General features: G+C 46.8%; 1 protein-coding gene across 2 annotated transcripts in view; it reads left to right on the top strand.

Moving 5' to 3' along the window:
- TTC7B (tetratricopeptide repeat domain 7B) overlaps window positions 1-18,596 on the top strand; it is a 1,510,908-nt gene that overhangs the window by 1,081,193 nt on the left and 411,119 nt on the right. Inside the window, exon 21 of one of the 2 annotated variants that reach the window (XM_085626530.1) lies at window positions 11,933-11,948. The exons of the other annotated variant lie outside the window; for it this stretch is intronic. Coding sequence (XP_085482656.1) covers window positions 11,933-11,948 — 16 coding nt within the window. The remainder of the gene's footprint in view (window positions 1-11,932; window positions 11,949-18,596) is intronic. 2 annotated transcript variants of the gene reach the window in all.

Here is an 18,596-nt window from a genome sequence, read left to right as displayed (position 1 = left end):
ATGTGGAGGGCAATCTGACTCTATCCAAATTTCAAGAGGAACAAGACAGGGCTGTCCCTGCTCTCCTTTATTGTTTGCCCTTTACATAGACCCCGTGATTAGAAAATTGGAGGCTAATGCTCTTACTGAGCCCCTGCGATTTCATGGCAAAAGCGCATAGGTTTTGGTATATGCCAACGAGATTGCAATAGTGACGCCAGGCCCAGAGGTATCAATATAAGTTGGAAAAAGAGGCCATGGATTTGGGGAAAATGATCAGGATATTCCTTAATTTGTAGAAAGACTCAATTAGTTTTTAACAAACAGATACAATCTACCGATGCCCACATAGTAGAAAACGTTGTCTATCTGGGTGTCAGTACCAAGTCAGACATAGACCAGATAGTTGAATCTAACTTGGAGCAGGTAATTCATAAGTCGAAAAGTGACCTGCCGAGGATGGACAATCTGTACCTTTCAATTATTGGCCAATGCAACGTAATTAAGATGTTATTTCTCCCTTAGATCTATGCAAATGCCGTAACTTGCATTTTAATCATAACGATTGGTCCAAGCAAATTATCCAGTGCTTGAAACCATCGTTGTCCATCATTCTACAAGGACACGCCCTGCAATAATTCTGCTGTGCACAGTGCCTGCCAGAGCTCTGTACCACCCTATGGGGTTAGAACCCTTGTCAGTGCCCCTGCGCAACTTGATCCTTCGTCCGGGGTCGATATCCTCACCTCCTACTAGTTTATTAACTAAAGGCATGCTATTCTAATGTCCTGATGATGATCCCAATATTCAAACACGGGATCGAAACGCCGTCGACACAATGTACACCATATACGTTTATTAGATTGTTATGTTAACATTTAATGGTGTCTTAACTCTATTCTGTCTGTTCTATTTGTAATGTGCCCCAAAACAGACAAGCTGTTTTTTGCCTGAACCCTTTACTTTGTCGTTTGTCCGTTTGTGTTAGTTGGACCCAGGTTGAGTCCCACTTATATTATTTCTCGTACTGTTCTACTTTACATTGCATATTAAATACCTGTCTGGCTGGACAGAGAGATATAGCACTGATCTATATTATTGCTTTTGTATCAGATTGTTGTCTAGGGACCACTGTCTTTAGAAATAGTCAGCGGAAATACAGGCACAGCACTATAAAACGCTCTTCAATCTTTATGGTTTAAATCTTTTTATTTGCATTTCGTAACAGTGGCCAACAGTGAGCTACACAAATGATTTCAACTCAAGTCAGGTTAATCAAGAATGAAATGCGGATAGTGGAGGAAACCAGACATTTCACATATGTAGGTGGCCAAGAAAGAGAGAAAAAAAACGTATCCTGACCTCCCAACCCACCCCCCACCCCGACCCTGGTACACCAACTAAGAAGCCAATGCAAAACAGGCTCACTTCTCCTCTTTCCACAAGGCTTCCTGGGATTCCCACTGGGGAGGCGCTGATATGCAGGTGAGCTCCCTAAACTCAGAGCCCAGTAGGGCGAGAAATGGCTGCCAGAGATCCGTGAAAGTGGAACCCTTCCCAGCTAATGTAAGAGTGATATTTTCCATCCCCAGGACCTGCCATACATGCTGCAGCCAGCCTGTAAAAGTGGTGGTGCGAGTAGTCCGCCAGTGGTGCAGAATGTTTTGCGTGGCCGAGCCCAGTGCAACCGCCATCTGGCGGCCTCGTTGTGAGCGATGCGGATATGTGAGAGGGTTCGGGAGTCCCAGGAGGATATAGCTTGGGAAAAGTGGGAGCTGAGTATCGAAGTGTTTGTCTATTTCATCAATGACCTGCGCCCAATAAGTGTGTAGCTGTTCACATTCCCATAGAAGATGCACCAGTGTGCCCCATTTCCCGCAGCCCCGCCAGCAGTCAGCAATTTGTCGGGGGTCCATCGAATGAAGGCGGTCGGGTGTGTAATACCAGTACGTGGTCACCTTGGTCAGGGTCTCCGTCAGTCCCATGCTTAGTGCTGACTGCCGAGCTCTATAGGATATTCCTTCCCATTCCCGGTTGAAATTCAGGGTTATCTAAGAGCGGGGTGAGGGGATATGGGAAGGAAGTCAGGTTGTATTTCAGACAGGTCTGATCCCAGGCCTCAAGAATCGTCCTAGTTATATGGGAAGCATAGAGATTAGCAGGTCTGTGGGCCCTGCGTAGGAATGGAATCCTCTGCAGGGTCATGGCAGTCACTGCTTGGTCTTGGAACAGCCCGTGTTTCTCTGATTCGGACCTCCTCCATTCTACCAAATGTCGGAGTTGCGTCGCTTGAAAGTATAGTCGGAGATCCGGGACCCCCAGCCCGCCCTCCTTGGAGGCAGCATCGCGATGGCTCCCTTCCTGCGAGGTCGGCTGCCCCGCCAGATGAACTGTGACAGTTCCGATTGAACCTGCTTGATCCACCCACCGGGTGGCCGTATAGGTAGTGTCTTGAAGATGTAAAGTATTTGATGTAGAATCCTCATTTTTATAGCAGCCACTCTCCCTAACCAGGAGATCGGGAAGTACCTCCACCGCCCCAGCCCTGCTCAGATCTGCGTCAGCAGTTTAGCGTAGTTGATGGTGCTATCTCTGGCAACGTAGGTGCCAGCTGGATGCCAAGGTAGGGGACAGGTCCGTCTGCCCATTGAAGGGGGTGCGCAGAGTGTAAGCGCGCCAAGGTGGAGGGCAGCATGGAGAGGTTGAGTGCGACTGATTTTTCAACATTAACTTTGAAGCCAGATGCCAGTTCCGCCATAAAAACACCCAAGGGTAGGGTGGGATCGGAAAGAGAAACCAGGATGTCTTCGGCATAGAGGCTAATGGTGTGAGTGTTGCCCCCAAATTTTATCCCGGTGATAAGAGGGTTGCGCCAAATGCATTGGGCAAAGGGCTCCTTATACAGCGCAAAAAGCAAGGGGGAGAGAGAGCACCCCTGTCGTATCCCCCTGGAGATAGGTAGGCAGGACGAGGTATGTCTGTTAACGCGGACCGAGGCCGTAGTGTGCTGATAGTAATTGAGAATTAAGGTACGAAATCTCTCCCACAACCCCACTTGGATCAGCACCTGTTCTAAAAATGGCCAATGGACCCGGTCGAAGGCCTTCTCTGCGTCTATGGTGACGAGCATGTATTCCCTGGAGACCCGGGAAGCCTTCTCGATCAGGTGGAGCACTTGTTTAGTATTGTCGCTCGTCTGGCATTGAGGGATGAACCCCGCCTGATCTGGGTCAATGAGTCCCGGCATGTAGGGTGCCAAACGGGAAGCCTAGATCCCCGTGAAAAGTTTGAGGTCAATGTTGAGGAGCGAGATAGGGCGATAGGCCCCACAGCTAGTCTTGTCCTTCCCAGCCTTCGAGATGACAACAATGGCCGCCTCCAACATGTCCTCCGGTATTGCCCCCGCAATCGCGAAGGAATTAAAAAGGTGCATCAAGAGGGGTGCTATTGTTGGGCAAAAGGTTTTCTAAAAGGCGGCCGTGTAGCCATTAGGTCCGGGTGATTTAGCCAGCTTGAGGCGGGAGATTGCCGCTATGACCTCCTCCACGCGTATCTCTCTCTATAAGTGGTCTGCTTGAGCCTGCATGAGTGAGGGAAGTTGTGCTGCAGCTATATATGTTTCGCTAAGCGAGCCATCTAATGCTTGTGCCGCGTACAGTTGGGCGTAGAAGTCACTGAAGGCATTCGCAATGTCTGCATCGGCTGTTACCGCTCGCCCCGCACCGTCGCATGTTTCCTGAACCTCTTGACATTGCCAAATCTTGCACAACTTATGAGCGAGTAAACAGCTGCACCGATCCCCCCCCCCCGTGTAAAATGCCTGGCGCAGTTGTAAAGCAGTGTATTCCGCCCAATCATTATCGATGGGCGCAAGCTGGGCCCGTACGGCGCACAATTGTCTCCAAATCCTAGGCTCCCCTGTGCGCTGATCCATCTGTTCCAACTCTCTAGTTTGTTGTGTCAGATCTTCCCTCTTACACCTGCGGTCAGTATTATCTGCTGTCGCAATGACAATGATCTCTCCCCTCAAGACTGCCTTAAGCGCTGCCCATTGTGTAGAAAGTGGGGTGTCGTTGTTGTCATTATGGGTCAAAAAGTCATCTATCGCACATTGTAGCTGTTTGACCATGTCCGCACGATGTAGGAGGGTGTCGCGCAAGCACCATTGGCGGGAGGGTTGTTGTAGTGGGGGAAGTGTAAGGGTGACCACCACCAGGGCGTGGACGGAGAGAGAGGCAGTCAAAATCTTGGACCCCGCTAGCAGAGTCCGAAGTGCATCCGTGCCCCGGAAGTAGTCAAGGCGGACATAGGTCTTATGGACACTAGAATAAAATTAGTAGTTGCGGTTCATAGGGTGGGTAGAACGCTAAAGGTCCACTATCCCCAAGTCCCTCAAGCGATCTAGACCCCTCTGGGAGAGCGCGCCTGTCGGGCCTGATCGCTGCGCTGATCTGTCCCACGAGTTGTCAAATACCAGGTTTAAGTCCCCTCCTAACAGAATTCTACGCTCCACCGTCGCTGTGGCTTCGGTCAGTGCTTCATGCAAGAACTGTTCCTGCCCCTCGTTGGGAGCATAGATAGACCCTATCGTGAACGTCAACCCCCCCAATGTCAAACTGATATGTGAGAAGTCTCTCTCTAATTTCTGCCTCCCTCTGGAGAACCTTTCCCTGGAAGGAGCGGGAGACCAGGATAGCTACCCCTGCCGTTTTGGTGTCTCTAGAGGAAAAGAGCTGAGTGGGGAAGAGGTGGGATTTAAGGCGATAGCAGTCCCGGGCTAGTAGGTGCGTCTCCTGAAGGAGGCAAATGTCCGCCCTTGAGTTTTCCAGATAGGATAACATTGCCCTCCGTTTGATGGGTTTGTTAAGTCCTCGCACATTCAGAGTAAGAATACGAAGTGTAGTGGGTGCCATCTAGAGAACGAGAGACCAAAAATACCTCTGAATCCCGGGGTTTATCAAGCAAGGATGGTTACTCAGCAAAGGTAGCCTATCGAAGCCAAAATTAAAAAACAGTGGACGAGGACCCCCCAAAAAAGGAAAAAGCATACCCAGCAAGAACCAGAACTACAAAGTCATGGATAGATACGATGTCTGACAGGTCCAGTGGGGAATCCGAAGAATAAACTCCCCCGGTGGGGAAAGGGAAGATAGCAAACAACCAACATTTGAAACATGAAAGGCCGTCATCCCAGGATGAACAGAAAAAGTCTGGCAAGGGGTCCATAGAGTGGCCAAGATTACCCCCTCCCCGCCTCAGAATAATAAAGAACAGGCAGCCTCTTCTATTGTCATGAGGGGTGGGTTTTCGCCAGTTCTTCGGGGAGCGACTCTAATGCAGCCTTCTGACGCGATTTCTGTAGGATCCGGCCGTTTAGGGCGTCGTAGGCGTCGTTGCCAACCCAATGGCGAAACACCTGCCGCAGGGCTCGATCCATGATTACTCCCTTCCTCTTCCGGCAGATCAACTCCAAGAAGTCTGCAGGCCTCCGACAAGGAGCGAAGCTGATATTGTTCGCCATCCATGCGGAAAATCAATCGGAACGGGTGGCCCCAAGAATAAGAGATGTCCCGTTGGCGGAGATGAGGCGTGATGGGATGGAAAAGCCTGCGTTTCTGCAAGGTAATCGCTGCAAGGTCTTGATAGAGAGTGGGATGTTGGTCCTGATAGACGATCGGGTGCATTGTCCTGGCCTTACGAAGGATCTCCTCCTTTTTGCGAAAGTCTTGAATGCAAGCCAGCCTGTCCGCCGGAGCCGCCCTGTCCGCCCTAGGGGGCCCCACCCGGTGGGCTCTGTCGATTTTGATTTCAAAGTCAGGTGGGTTCCCCAGCACATGGTTGAAGAGCCCCCGCACATATGTGAAGATGTCTCCCGCTTCCCAGTTCGTGGCAACCCCACGGATCCTTATGTTGTTTCTCCGAGAGTGGTTTTCGCGATCTTCTAGATGCGCTTGGAGGTCTACCTGCTGCTCGTGTATGCGAATGACCTCCTGTTGGAGCGAAGAGAGTTCTGTGTCCCTATCTGCTATCGAGATCCCTGCGAATGTCCTTTATCTCAGAGGTGAGATCGTGTTTCACTGTTTGCAGATCCTCCCGGAGTGTCGTAAAGAGGGACTCAAGGAAGGCATGCGTTACCGGTTCTTCTCGGGCGTCTCGTGCTATTGGGGTGACTGCGGCCTCCTGGGATGAATGGGCCATCTTGGAAGGGCCTGCTGAGTGCGTGAGAGGAGATCCTTTACTGTGAGGTCAGTGTGGAGTCCTTCTGGGTTTTGTCTCTCCTGGCGCGGGTGGTGGACATATCCCAGGCCTGCGCCGAAGAGACGGGCAGAGCAAACCAGCAGCCGCGCTACGCCGGGGCGGGGCAGCGTGGGTCAAGTAGTCACGCAGGAGCCTAGTGCAACAGTGCCTTGAGGCCTAATTCAATGTCTACGGCGAGCAAGGCCCAGGGGGTGGAAGCCGTAGCGTCACAGCGTCAAGCACACTCCGCCGCCCTCGGACGGTGCCCTCCAAGCATCCACGCCGCACCCCCCAGGACCAGACCCACCTCAGGCCTCCCACAGCGCACACCAGGAAGGTCAAGCAGCGGCGATGAATGGCATCTGGCGTTGTCCTCTGGACCCCCAGGCGGGGGCCGCGATCTCACGGGGTCCGCAATCCCTCTCCCAGGCCCGGTGGCCGGCCTCCACAGCGCAGGCCCAGTCAGGCGCGGCCAGCTCAAAGCAGCCACCTCTCCAGAAGCCAGTCAGGGGTCAATGTTGGGGGCCCAGACATCAGGGCTCCCAGCCGGACCAGTCACGGGTCGGGCGGCTGCTTCTGGTTCCGTCTCTGCGGGCACGGGCCGGCGCCAGTTCGTCGGGCGTGGTCCCCTCACCTCCAGGGGATTCCACTATGCAGGCGTAGTCTTCTCCACTGGGCTCTGGAACGCCCCAGGTGTCAGGCAAGCCCCGCCAGGCCAGATCCGGGCGGCAAGCAACTGGCCGTGGCAGAAGCCTACCCATCTGGGCGCCCCCCGGCAGTCACACGGGGCTGAGAAAGCGGCACAGCAGCGCAGCTCGGACTCCGCCGGGATACAGGCCGCACCGCGGCCGATGAGGCGTCCCTCCCAGCCTCTCGGTCCGCCCTCGTCAGCTCCAATGGTAGGGCCCCGGGAGGAGGCAGCCCAACGTCTCAAAAGCGGCCCCCAGCTGAGCGGTCACCAGGCCTCTACATGCCACAGGGAGAGGCAGCGTGGGAGAGCGTATCTCCTCCACGGCACGGCTACAGCGTAGGAGTAGGCCGCACCGCCGTTGTGAAGGCCCCGGGGCTCGGCACAATCCGCTTGTACCTCGGCGTCCGCGCCGGCTGAAATCACTCCCGCAGGCGTCCCCGGTGCAGCGTTGCTGGCAGGAACCTTCGCCCGCGAGGATAAGGCTCCAGGAGGCTGCAGGCTGGTGCTAAATGTCAGCGGTCGGCGGAGAGACAGCAAGGTGCTTCTTACCTCGCTCACATCTTGGCCACGCCCTCCTCAATCTTTATTATACACCGACAAAAATTGATAAATGGGGTGGAAATGTCGGTATTTACTGCCCGAGATGCCAAAGCCAGGAGGCAGACTTAGCGCATATATTTAAAACCTGCCCATCGCTGGATCAGCTGAAGTTAGAGCTAGTCAAGTTTTTGAAAACTTATCCATCCCTGGATGTTACTTCAACTTTCCAGTTAATGTTACTGGGAATACACTATAATCTGGTCACTGGGTTTGGACAATCTTTTCTGTTTATGGCCGTGGCCCATATCTGTATAGCATCAACATGGCTCGACCCTCTCTCTCCTTCGTTCCATTAGTGGTTAGCACAGTTTTTATCAATATACAATTTAAAAAACAATTTGTATTCTTGCAAAAGTAGAAAAGCTAGAAAGAGGTGGAATAAGATTTGGGCTCCCTTTCAGACCTGGGTCGGAAATGTGTTTATTTGAGCACAAGGAATTGCAGGGACTATGTGCACACGGTTTTTATTCAGATGTTTAGAAGGCCTTATGCACTTTATTGATATTTCACTACTTAATGCACTTTATCTTTACTCAAATTGCCCTGTCCCCCCGAAATAAGTAATTAATATATATCCAATCAGTGAACTCTTTTATGGGAGGGTAAATTGTTGTGAAAACAAACCATGGGAAAGGCAGGTTTGAATCTACTGTGTATGCACTTTATTCTTTGTACTGCTAGCTGCTGTCTTAGCAATTTATTTAGTGGTATTTTGAAATGGTCTTGTCTTTTTACTCTGTTAATATTTTCATGGAAATAAACTGCTTGTACTGTGAAACTCTGCTCTTGTAACGATATTTGCAGTAAAAAGATTCAACCAAATAAAAAAAGGAAGTAACATTGTATTTGCCATCATCCATTTGCACAGGAAGTGACATCACTGGTTTCCCACCAAAACTGTCTTTAAAAGAAGAAGCCAAACACGATGACTAGATAGTGACATCACTGGATATCCCATTGTAACGTCCTGGCTTTCTCGGGGGTGGGACAAACAGACGACGGACCAGAGAAATGGAGGTTAAGGATGATTTAATAAACAGATAAACAACTACAGACAACAAAGAATACCGGTACTGGAATCACCAGTTAAAGTACGATACCCATTCACAGCTCTTCTAACCGTCCTCCGCATGCACACCGGACCCGGTATGCTCCAACGGAGGGCACAGTGCTAAGCAGTGGCCGACAATGCCACTCGACCTCTGTGAAGGGTAGTTCCAAGGTTGTGTTATCTACGGGGGGGGGGGGCACGTGGGAGTCACCCGGCCGGGCTCTCTACCACCTGGGAACAGCCGCTCTACCAGTATCCCCCAGAGTACTGCCACAACACAAAGACGCTGGGAACACTTCCTAGTGTGCGTCTCTTGTATCCGGGTTTAAGTGATGATACCCAAGGTGGTGCAGAGAAAGGATGGGAGCAGCCGCTCTACCTATCCCAGTTCTCCTACGAGTGTCAATGGCTAAGACGCGGAAAAACACCTCCTGGATAGCGTCTTAGCTCTAGGCGTGTGTTTACCCAAGTAACGAGGGTGGGGAGCTTCGGCTCGCACCCACCTCATTTTCTCCAATTGTCAGGCCGTTGGGAGCTTCGGCTCTACCAACGGTACCTGTGCCCAATGACGTTGAATACGGCTCTCAGAACGGGACAGGACACGGGCAGGAAGCACACGCAGCACCTCTCCTCCGCTCCTTAGAATGTTCCTTCCTCCGCTCAACTCTCCAACGGGTCCGTGTACCTCAACCAGGTACTCCGGTAAAGATCAGAATATCCGACGCCGAGTCCCAGTGATCTTCTCCTTAAGTAGTACTCTCGGCGTTGTATAACCATGACTCTTGAGTTGCATAACATGAAAACTAGGCGTTACCCTTGGTGTTATGTAACCAGAACTCTTGAGTTGCATAAGGCACTGTTGCCGGAGGGCATTCTGGGAGTTGTAGTCCGCTCTCCTCCAAGCGCACCAGGTTCACGGCAGTGGCATTGTGGGAGGGAATCCATGTGCGGGAGGGGATTCCTGACACCCATCATCAGTCTACACAGGAAGAGACATCACTGGATTTCTAATCATCCATCTTCACAGGAATTAGCATCACTAGTTTTCTGCCAAAACTGTCTGCTCCTAATGGAGGCTACAGTGCGGAAATGTGCAGCGGATGTGGCAAAGACAAACACTCTGTGTCCATCCATGCCCTGCCCAGCGCCAGGACCCCTGCCCCCTGTCACTTCTCGACCGTGGTCCTCTGTACCCAAAACCCAAGTAACATATCCCAGGGCTTCTGCCAGGCCTTGAAGCCCAACACAGGAGGTGCTCCTGTGCCTCCTGCGATTTCACATGCACCAAGCTCACTCCCCCATCACCTCACACACCAGACACACTCAACAAACAATACCTGAACCCCACTACACCACACCCCTCACAGTCCTGCATACTTCTCAAAACACTCACTAAATACGCCACAGAAATTTGGCATCAACTACATGACTGCTTACCAGACCTGCTCTTTCTGACTGAAACCTGGCTGACTTCCTCGTCAGCCCTGATCATCACCACAGCTATCGTCCCCCGATACAAGATCACAAGACAAGAAGACCCCGAGGCAGAATCACAATTATCTTCGAAGAATGCTCCACCACATTGGAAAGCACCACCAGCAACATGGTGCACTTGACCTTCAAACTCCTCATCACTGCCAACTACACTCTGAATAGCACCCTCATCTACCACCATATTTGGCATTACTATCGCGGACTTCATAGCTCCCTTGATCCTCAACTCCAACGCTGGACATCTATTGGACCCCATCTTCCTCAGCTTCAGGAACATCACAGTAGATAAATAGACAAACCCACACCAATCACCTCATCTGAGCACGCCCTCATCAGCTTCTGCATACAAATCCCACACCACTACAGAAACATCATCAACAAATCTTCACGGTGGGACTTGAACAAGATCTCAGACGCATCCTGGTCTTCTGGACTCCTACACCACCAGCCTCAGCACAACAACAGCCTCCCCTTATTCATCTCCAAGTTCAACGCCTGGATCATCACCTGTTCTCAAATCCAAACGGATAGCCACACTCCTCACTGACGACCACCTCCTTGGCACCACTTAATCTGGATTCAGGCCCAACCACAGTACAGAGACCACCCTTATCGCCATCACGGAAGACATCCGGATGATCATGGACACAGATGACACCACGGCCCTCATCCTACTGATCTTTCCGCAGCCTTCAACACCAACTCTCCGCCCATCCTCATGCAACAACTGAATTAAATTGGCATCCAAGGTCTTGCATTTCGCTGGATTTGCTCCTTCCAGACCTGCCACACCCACTCTGTGTGGCCCCTTTCATCTCAGACTTTCACCCTCATCTGCGGAGCTCCACAACGATCCTCACTCAGCCCCACTTTGTTCAACGCTTACATGGCCCCACTGGCAAGCACCCTCTGCTCCCATGGAATCAACATTATGTACAATGCTGGCAAAAACCCAGCACTTACTCTTCCTATCTGTCAAGAGGCCAAACGCCCAGACCAGTTCAGTTTCTATACCTGCATAACCAGTCACCAGATGGATGTAAACCATCTGCCTCAAGCTCAACATAGGCAAGGCAAAAGTTGTAATTTTTGGCAAAGACTCCTCTCTTTGACTCCCACTGGTGGCCTGCCTAACTCAACTAACACCCCGCACAGCAACCTACGTGAAGAACCTTGGAACAGTAATCAACAACCAACTCACCATGACCGGCTAAGTACATGAAGTCTCCATCTCCTGCTTTCACACACTCAGGGTGCCCAAGAATGTCTTTAAATCAATGCTGAACTGACCAGTAGACTCCTGAACTACCAAAATTCAGTGGCCAGGCTCGCCTTAAACCTCACAACCGCACTCACATCACCTCACATTTCAAAGAGCTCCACTGGCTCCCAGCCCTTCAAACTCCTCACACACGCATACTAAACTCAACATTGGCCCCACGCATCTCAAAAAGCACATAAACTTCCACAAGCCTACTAGACCGCTCTGCTCAGCCAGACTCCTACTCGCTCACACACACCCCGCATACGCAGAACCAGATCCAGCGGTTGTGCTATCTTCTACCTCACTCCTAAAGCCTGGAAAGACCTGCCCTTGCACATTTGAGAATCCGCCTCAGTTCTTGAATTCTGCAAGAAACTGAACACTAGGCTCATCACCTTGCCCCTGACCCTGGGTTGTTTCATACAGCTCCTGCTTCAGCTCCGGGATATCCTCCTGAGTGATTTAGGTGCTATACAAATTAATATAACATAGCCATTTAATTGATCATCTGGCATAACTAAGTACTTCTTCAATTCTGTCAGTGAGACTCAAGGGGTGGACCTGCACTAGTGACTTTAAATTTTTTGAACTTTGAGCTTCTACTTGAGATATTGAGTTGTTGCAACTCTCACGTTTGGTTGTAGATGGTGGTTTCCCTTAAAATTCTAAACTGATGCTCGATGGGTGTGTAGTGGTAAACATAGCTTACCACGGATGCAAGACAATGCATGCCATTACAACGCGGTCGTTACAAAGACTGCACTGTTACATTGCATACCATTACAACATAAGTCGGAACAACGACTTGCGTTAGGGGGGCAGGAGGTTTTGGATTGAAAATCCAACACCTTCCCTACTGTTGCACAGACTGGAGTTGGAATAGTAAATTATACTATTCCAAAATCCAGCGCCCCCGCAACAGCAAGTCGCTGTTCCGACTTGCGCTGTAAAGTTATGCAATTTAACAACGCAGTCGTTTTAATGACCGCGTTGTAAAGGCATGCTTTGTAAACACATGCAAACTAACGTGGCATATTCGTGTGTGGTATCAGCAGAAGGACCCAATGGGTTTCTAGTTTGTGTTTGGCTTATTGTTATTTGGAAAGATAGAATTGCTTTTGAAAGGCCTGAAGCGACTCACTGGTGAATGTGACATATTTCACTCAAGCTTTTGGGCCAGATGTATGACCATTACATTTTGCAAAATTCAAAATACAACAGTGTGTCAGATACTGTTTGCGATTCCCAATGGGGTCACAAATTGAATGCCTCATGAATATTAATGAGGCTGTCGCAATTTGCGACCCCATTGAGAATGGCTTGCACTCCCAGGGATGGTGGCCTGCTGGGGTCAGCAGACCACCATGTTTGAGGCTGCTTTATTATTAAAGCAGTGTTTCTTTTTTTAAATGCAGCACGTTTACCCTAAAGTAAAACGGGATGTATTTAAAAAACAAAATTGAAACTTTTCATTTTCATTTTTTAAGGGCAGGCAGTGGTCCCTGGGACCACTGCCTGCTCTTAAAAAGTATTTGTGCATCCATTCACAAAAGGGAAGGGGCACCCTTGCCGTTTTCGAGTGGCCTACCACATTTCTGAGAAGGGTGGTAAACTGCGAGTGTTTTGCGACCACAATTACGGTCAAAAAACAATCATACATTGGGTATGGACTCGCTATTAGGAAGGGACGCCCTTGGCGCGCCCCTTCCTAGTAGCGAGTCGATAACCCTATTTTGTGAGTCGCTAATATATTAGCGACTTGCAAAATAGGGTTAGTACATTGTGCATCTGTTTTTTGCGGTCACAAACGGGCCAAATGCCGGTCGTACATCTGGCCCATAGTGCTATATATTTCTCATAGGTCTTTTAAATTTCAATAAAATGCTTAAAAATAAATGGTAAATTTGTATTATAAATTTTACTCACAATAGAGTTAAACTGTTAGACTGCATTGCTTTCCCACTAAATAGTGGTGTTTGCGACAGTAATGTGTGGTTCACAAACATTCAAGGCATTATTTGACAGCTTCTAATCAGCACAGATCATCATCACAGCGGATGTTTAGCACATTTGTCTGTGCAGCCTGAAAATGTCACATAATGTTGGCAGCAATGGCCCTCTAATGTGAAGCTATTGCAGTGTAGATTACTGTTAGTGCTTTAGAAGCGGTCTGTCTGAAATATGCTTCTTGTAACATGTTGGAAATACTGCACCATGCCTAATTGATGGCTCGCTTTACATTTGTCATGGTGGTTTGCTGCGTTCAGCATACTAAATAAAAGTGCTCAGTCATGGTGCTGGTTATCTATTTAATGCACTTGCACTAAGAGGTTCAGCATTTAGGAGCTTGAGAACAACACACTGTCAATGATCATACCTAGATTAAGTCTTTAGCAAAATCTTATCCTGGATGTTGGCAGGAGCTGGAGCGGAAATGCTTGATACTGTATCTGGCCTGAGAAAATTCCTTGCAGAGGTAAATATGTTTGATTTAAAGGAGACCAGGCTAGATCAGTCAACTCTGGGAGCTAAAAGGGCTTCCCTCCTGTATTGACCCTACGCCAATGCAGCAGGATAAAGGTTTAGTGGCTTCTAAATCAGCTACATACTGCTTTGTTGAAATCAAATGCAAGTCCTTCCGGTAAATGATGTGCTTCCTCTACTCTTGCGCAACTGATATGCTAGGAGCTGTGTTAATCTTATCTCGGATTTTGGTGCTACGTGCTAGACCCGTTTCGCCCTAAAGCGCTCTAACTTACAAATTCATTTTTAGACACGTAGTACTCATTTGGTCCTACAAGAATGACAGTCAGGAAAGGTTTAAACATTATTTTCTGATTATAAACCATACAGAAATCAGATAGTATAGCCAAAATCAGTAAATCAATTGACCAGAGTGCAAAGCTCAGTCAGAATACAGAATCAATCAAAGAACTCTGTATAGTTTAGGTCAGAATATACAAATTATAAAACGGGAGAGCAATCCGACATGGGTTCGCCTCCTAAGGTCGGTAAGAAAGAGGTCTCTGTGGCATAAAAAGAAGCATAATGTTATAGGGTTCTGACCAAACGATTTTATATGTTTAATACCGTTGTTCACAGTTCCCATAGAATAAACCAATCAGAATTAACTAGAGTGAAACAGTTGCAGGAAAATATATTTCCAAAGTGTCTCATAATTCTACAACATGGAGCTTCTCTTCTCACTCTTACCGAATTTACTAGAACATACATTGATACAATGTATACGATTATGCTAAGACAGCTAGGCGAAACCTTGAATAGCCATTGTCTTGCCTGTGAAAAGACTTGCAACATTAGTCTACTGAGACATGAAAATACACGTTTGTCCTTGTGATGCAGAACATTGGCAGCAAACGTCAGAAACAAAATGGAGTATGAGGCCTACAATTACTATGTTTAGGTGGAGTTCTACTTTTTATTAGTGAAATGCATTTATTTTCACGAAAACAAAGTTAACAGAAGTAGGGTGACCAGAATTTGAAAGCAGGGACATCCTACAAACCTAGAAGTAGGTCTACGATTTTGCATTGGCCAACATGTGTAGAATTACTCAACTGACAGCACGCACCTGACAATGAGGCACTAAGGGGTAATTATATGCACTTTTACACACAGTGTCGCTTGCGTTAAAGTAATTACTTAATAATAAAAGCTGTTCAATAATCTTACACCAGAACACCTGTAAACTTGTCTACCTTTGTGTTCAAGTTTCCATCTCTGAAAACATGAATGTAGTACATTTACTGAAATTTAGTGGGGCAAATGGTGAAAAAATCAAGAATGTTTCTGCAAATCTGGGGTGCATGCATACCCTAACCAGGATTCAAAATCGACAGAAAACTAAAATCTATACCTCAGAAACTAAATCCCTGTCATTCGAGGATCATCTTTCATTCAGACAAGCCCGAATTAAAGATACCAGTTCTGTTAGAGCATTTGTCCCACGTTCATTTTGGGGTAATTCAGTTGCAAGCAGAGCCATTTTAGGAATTTATGGGGCAGTGGGCACATAGATATTTGCCTCAGTGAAATTTGAAAGCAAGAATACAAAAATGAGTAATACTTAGCTAGCCTGAACCATGTTTTTGGTCCTGGGTTTTCATTGAACTGTCATTTTCTACTGTCTCCAATGCATGTGATAACAATGATGTATAAAGGGAAAGCTCAGGGCTGAATATGCAGCGTCTGGTCTATATGGAGAGATCTGGCAAACCTTACTGTGTCACATTGTAGTAATGTAGGTACAGAATTCTTCTTTGTGTATCGTTGGCTGCACTGTGTTAGTCTGCTTGTGCATAGATGTCTATGATTAGTTTACTCTGTGTACATTTTGTTATGCATATGTCCTCAGTCTCTGGTTGTGTACATGTATATTGTGAGTCGGTGTGTATTTCTGCGTACATTATAGAAGCTGTGGTACCAGAATATTGTAGTCAGAATGTCGGCGGACATATATATTATCCTAAATATCGTTTATAAAAATATCAACCCAATCACAGGTAAAATTAGAAAGGCTTAACCCAGTGGGATGATATTTTAGCATACGGTATTAAAGACAGGAAACATGACAGACAAAATTTCTGTCTGCGATTTTCGGACATGCAGCCAGTATTCAAAAGCCAAACCTGTTGGCTTTGCAAGTATTTGTTTGTGAAAGAAATACAATCTCTCTTCATTTTCACCCAGAGCATAGCTCTGTCCACTTGTTCAAATAGAGTAGTGAAATCTACAAATATCGTATGGAAGAAAGACTTCTTGTGGTTTTCTTGCCTTACCACTATCATTTGAAATAACTTACTATTATTATCTTAGGAAAAGAAATGTGTTTCAGAGATTGTCAATGATGTACATAAAATCTAAACTTGCCAGCCTTCCAAAGACCTCCTGAATTTGAGTGACCTGAAAATTATAAAGATTATTCAGATCACAATTAAAAACTCAGAACCTTCCCCTTTATGATTAATCCTGACCCACACACTCAAGATACCCTTTCCCTCCGTTAAACTGGTTAAACAAAATTAAGCTGCCCTGTTTTCTGTGATTATTTTTTGGTGGATTTCTGTGGTGTTTTCTCAGTGTATTCCAAACCTTTTGAAATCCGTGTTTATCAGTTTTTACAAACTATGTTTTTCCAGTGTTTACAAAACACAAAGTCTTATCACACTTGCGTCTCATTACTCTCTCACACATCTCATTAATGCTCACACTCCCTCTGTCTGGTTTTAGGATGATTATTGGATTGTAAAAGTAAGAGTGCTATATTCATTTGTTGTAATAAACACATTCTTAGACACAGTTGGGGGCCAGTCACCTACTCCTTACTGAATAGTATGATATTGTAGGTGTGATCAACCATGTCAACAGCATAATACCTTGTGAAATCTTTAACAATTTAAATTACACCAGCTTAATTTGTAGCCCTTGGCATCTGAAACTTAATGCTTTAAGCATGCTGGCCACTGTTTTCCTGCCGTCTAGTTGCCAAGTGTCTCAATGGTAAATGTATTGCTTTAAGTCAGTCCTGACCTTTTAATAGACCTAACATTGTATTCTGGGACTTGAAATTTTACAGTTACCATTGTAACTCTGGGGTAAAGTGTAGTTGGGTAAAAAGCCAGGAGTAGCTGAAGGTATCGCACATAACAATGGGATACCTTGTAACTATGAATTTTGCAGGTATGTGTAAAGTCTTGTGTAATGTTTTACCATTAGTCCATGTGAATGGTGGCATATGAATGGTGATAGCATTTTTTCCACAGTCACCTGCCGCTACACCTTGCATTGAGTGTTTAAAGCCTGGTGTTTGGCCTTCTATTAATACAGACTTGTTGAAAAAAGAGGTTGAAATGTCTAAGGGTTTTGTCTATTCTGTGGGTAGATGTGATGGTACATATTGGCTAAGATTCTTATGAGCTAGACCTTTGACCAGTCAATAAAATAATTAAACACTGCCAAAAGGCCAAACATTATTTTAATATTTCCAGATTCTCTACAGTGCATAAAATAATTAGATCAGACCTAAAACATGCTTCTAACCCTGCGTCTTTAATCGTAGAACACCAAGCTAGAGGAAACAAGCGGAAGAAGAAATAATATTTTAATGACATCCCTAATCAACAAAACTGAAGCAGAATAATTTTAGACCAGTATTTCTAGTTGCTTCCTTGTATAACAAATGTACAATGTGTTGGCCCCTTCCAAAAAGAATACAAATTACTCATTCTCTCTCACTTTCTTTGAATGGCATTTTAGTTTGTGGTTGACAAGGTGTTTTTTGGTATTTATATGTTTACAGTGGTGAGGGCTGTTTCCCTTCTGGTAGGGTTTTATCAGTTATTATATGTTTAAACCTACAACAGGATAGCTTTAACACAACCCACTTGGTGAAGTCAAGCCACCAAAACCAAAGCATTGTATGTTGCAGGAGATTCTTGCACAGGCATAACTGTCCAAGAATTATTTTTTGCATTTGTTTCAGGTATCACTGAAATCCTTAATGAATCCTCATATAAGTATCAGTTCCCGATACTCTGAAACCTGCTAAAATATCCCCATCCCTTACTCTACCCCCATCGTAAATACTGCATCAAAAACAATCTTGGAAACCTAGGTCAAACAATTGCTGGCTTATGAGAAATTGTGTGCCTTTGCAAGTTCATCAACCAGGCTTAAAACACAACAGAGTAGCTCCTTACCACCCTGGGCCTAAATATCGATAGGGGGTAAACTAAATTGCAGTTTCTCTTTAGATACTTTATATCCAATAGTCTTTATAGCCAATTTGATCAGCGCATACAGAGAATCAACCTTGCATTGGTCCAGTGAGCTAGGCGTAACCAACAAGTTATCAACATATAGAACTGGCATAGTCCCTTACAGAAATCTGAAGGTGTCAAGATCTTTCTTAAGTGCCAATGAAGAGACAGAAGTAGACTCCATATGCCCTTGAGGCAACCAATACCACTTGAGTTGGCCATAGGAAAGCGATAACATATGACCTATCAGTATGTATAGAAATGGAGAAATCAAAAAGCAAATCTGCAACAGTGAAGCATGCAGCAGCCACTGGAATGCATGACAGAAAATTAGCAGGGTTTGGTACAAGAAACTTGGCAAATCTGGAGTATTTATGACATGTAAATCTGATAAAGATGTCTAGCCACAGAGTCCATACCTTAGAATTATCCCCAGGCGCCAGGCTGGCTCAGAGTAATTTTCCACAGCAGTACTTCTGCGTGTCGGTAGAGGGTGCCGGA

The sequence above is a fragment of the Triturus cristatus genome, chromosome 9 (genome assembly GCF_964204655.1).
Source record: "Triturus cristatus chromosome 9, aTriCri1.1, whole genome shotgun sequence".
NCBI lineage: Eukaryota > Metazoa > Chordata > Amphibia > Caudata > Salamandridae > Triturus > Triturus cristatus.
Note: the sequence above shows the minus strand (reverse complement) of the source record. Positions and strands in the feature narration are given on the sequence as shown.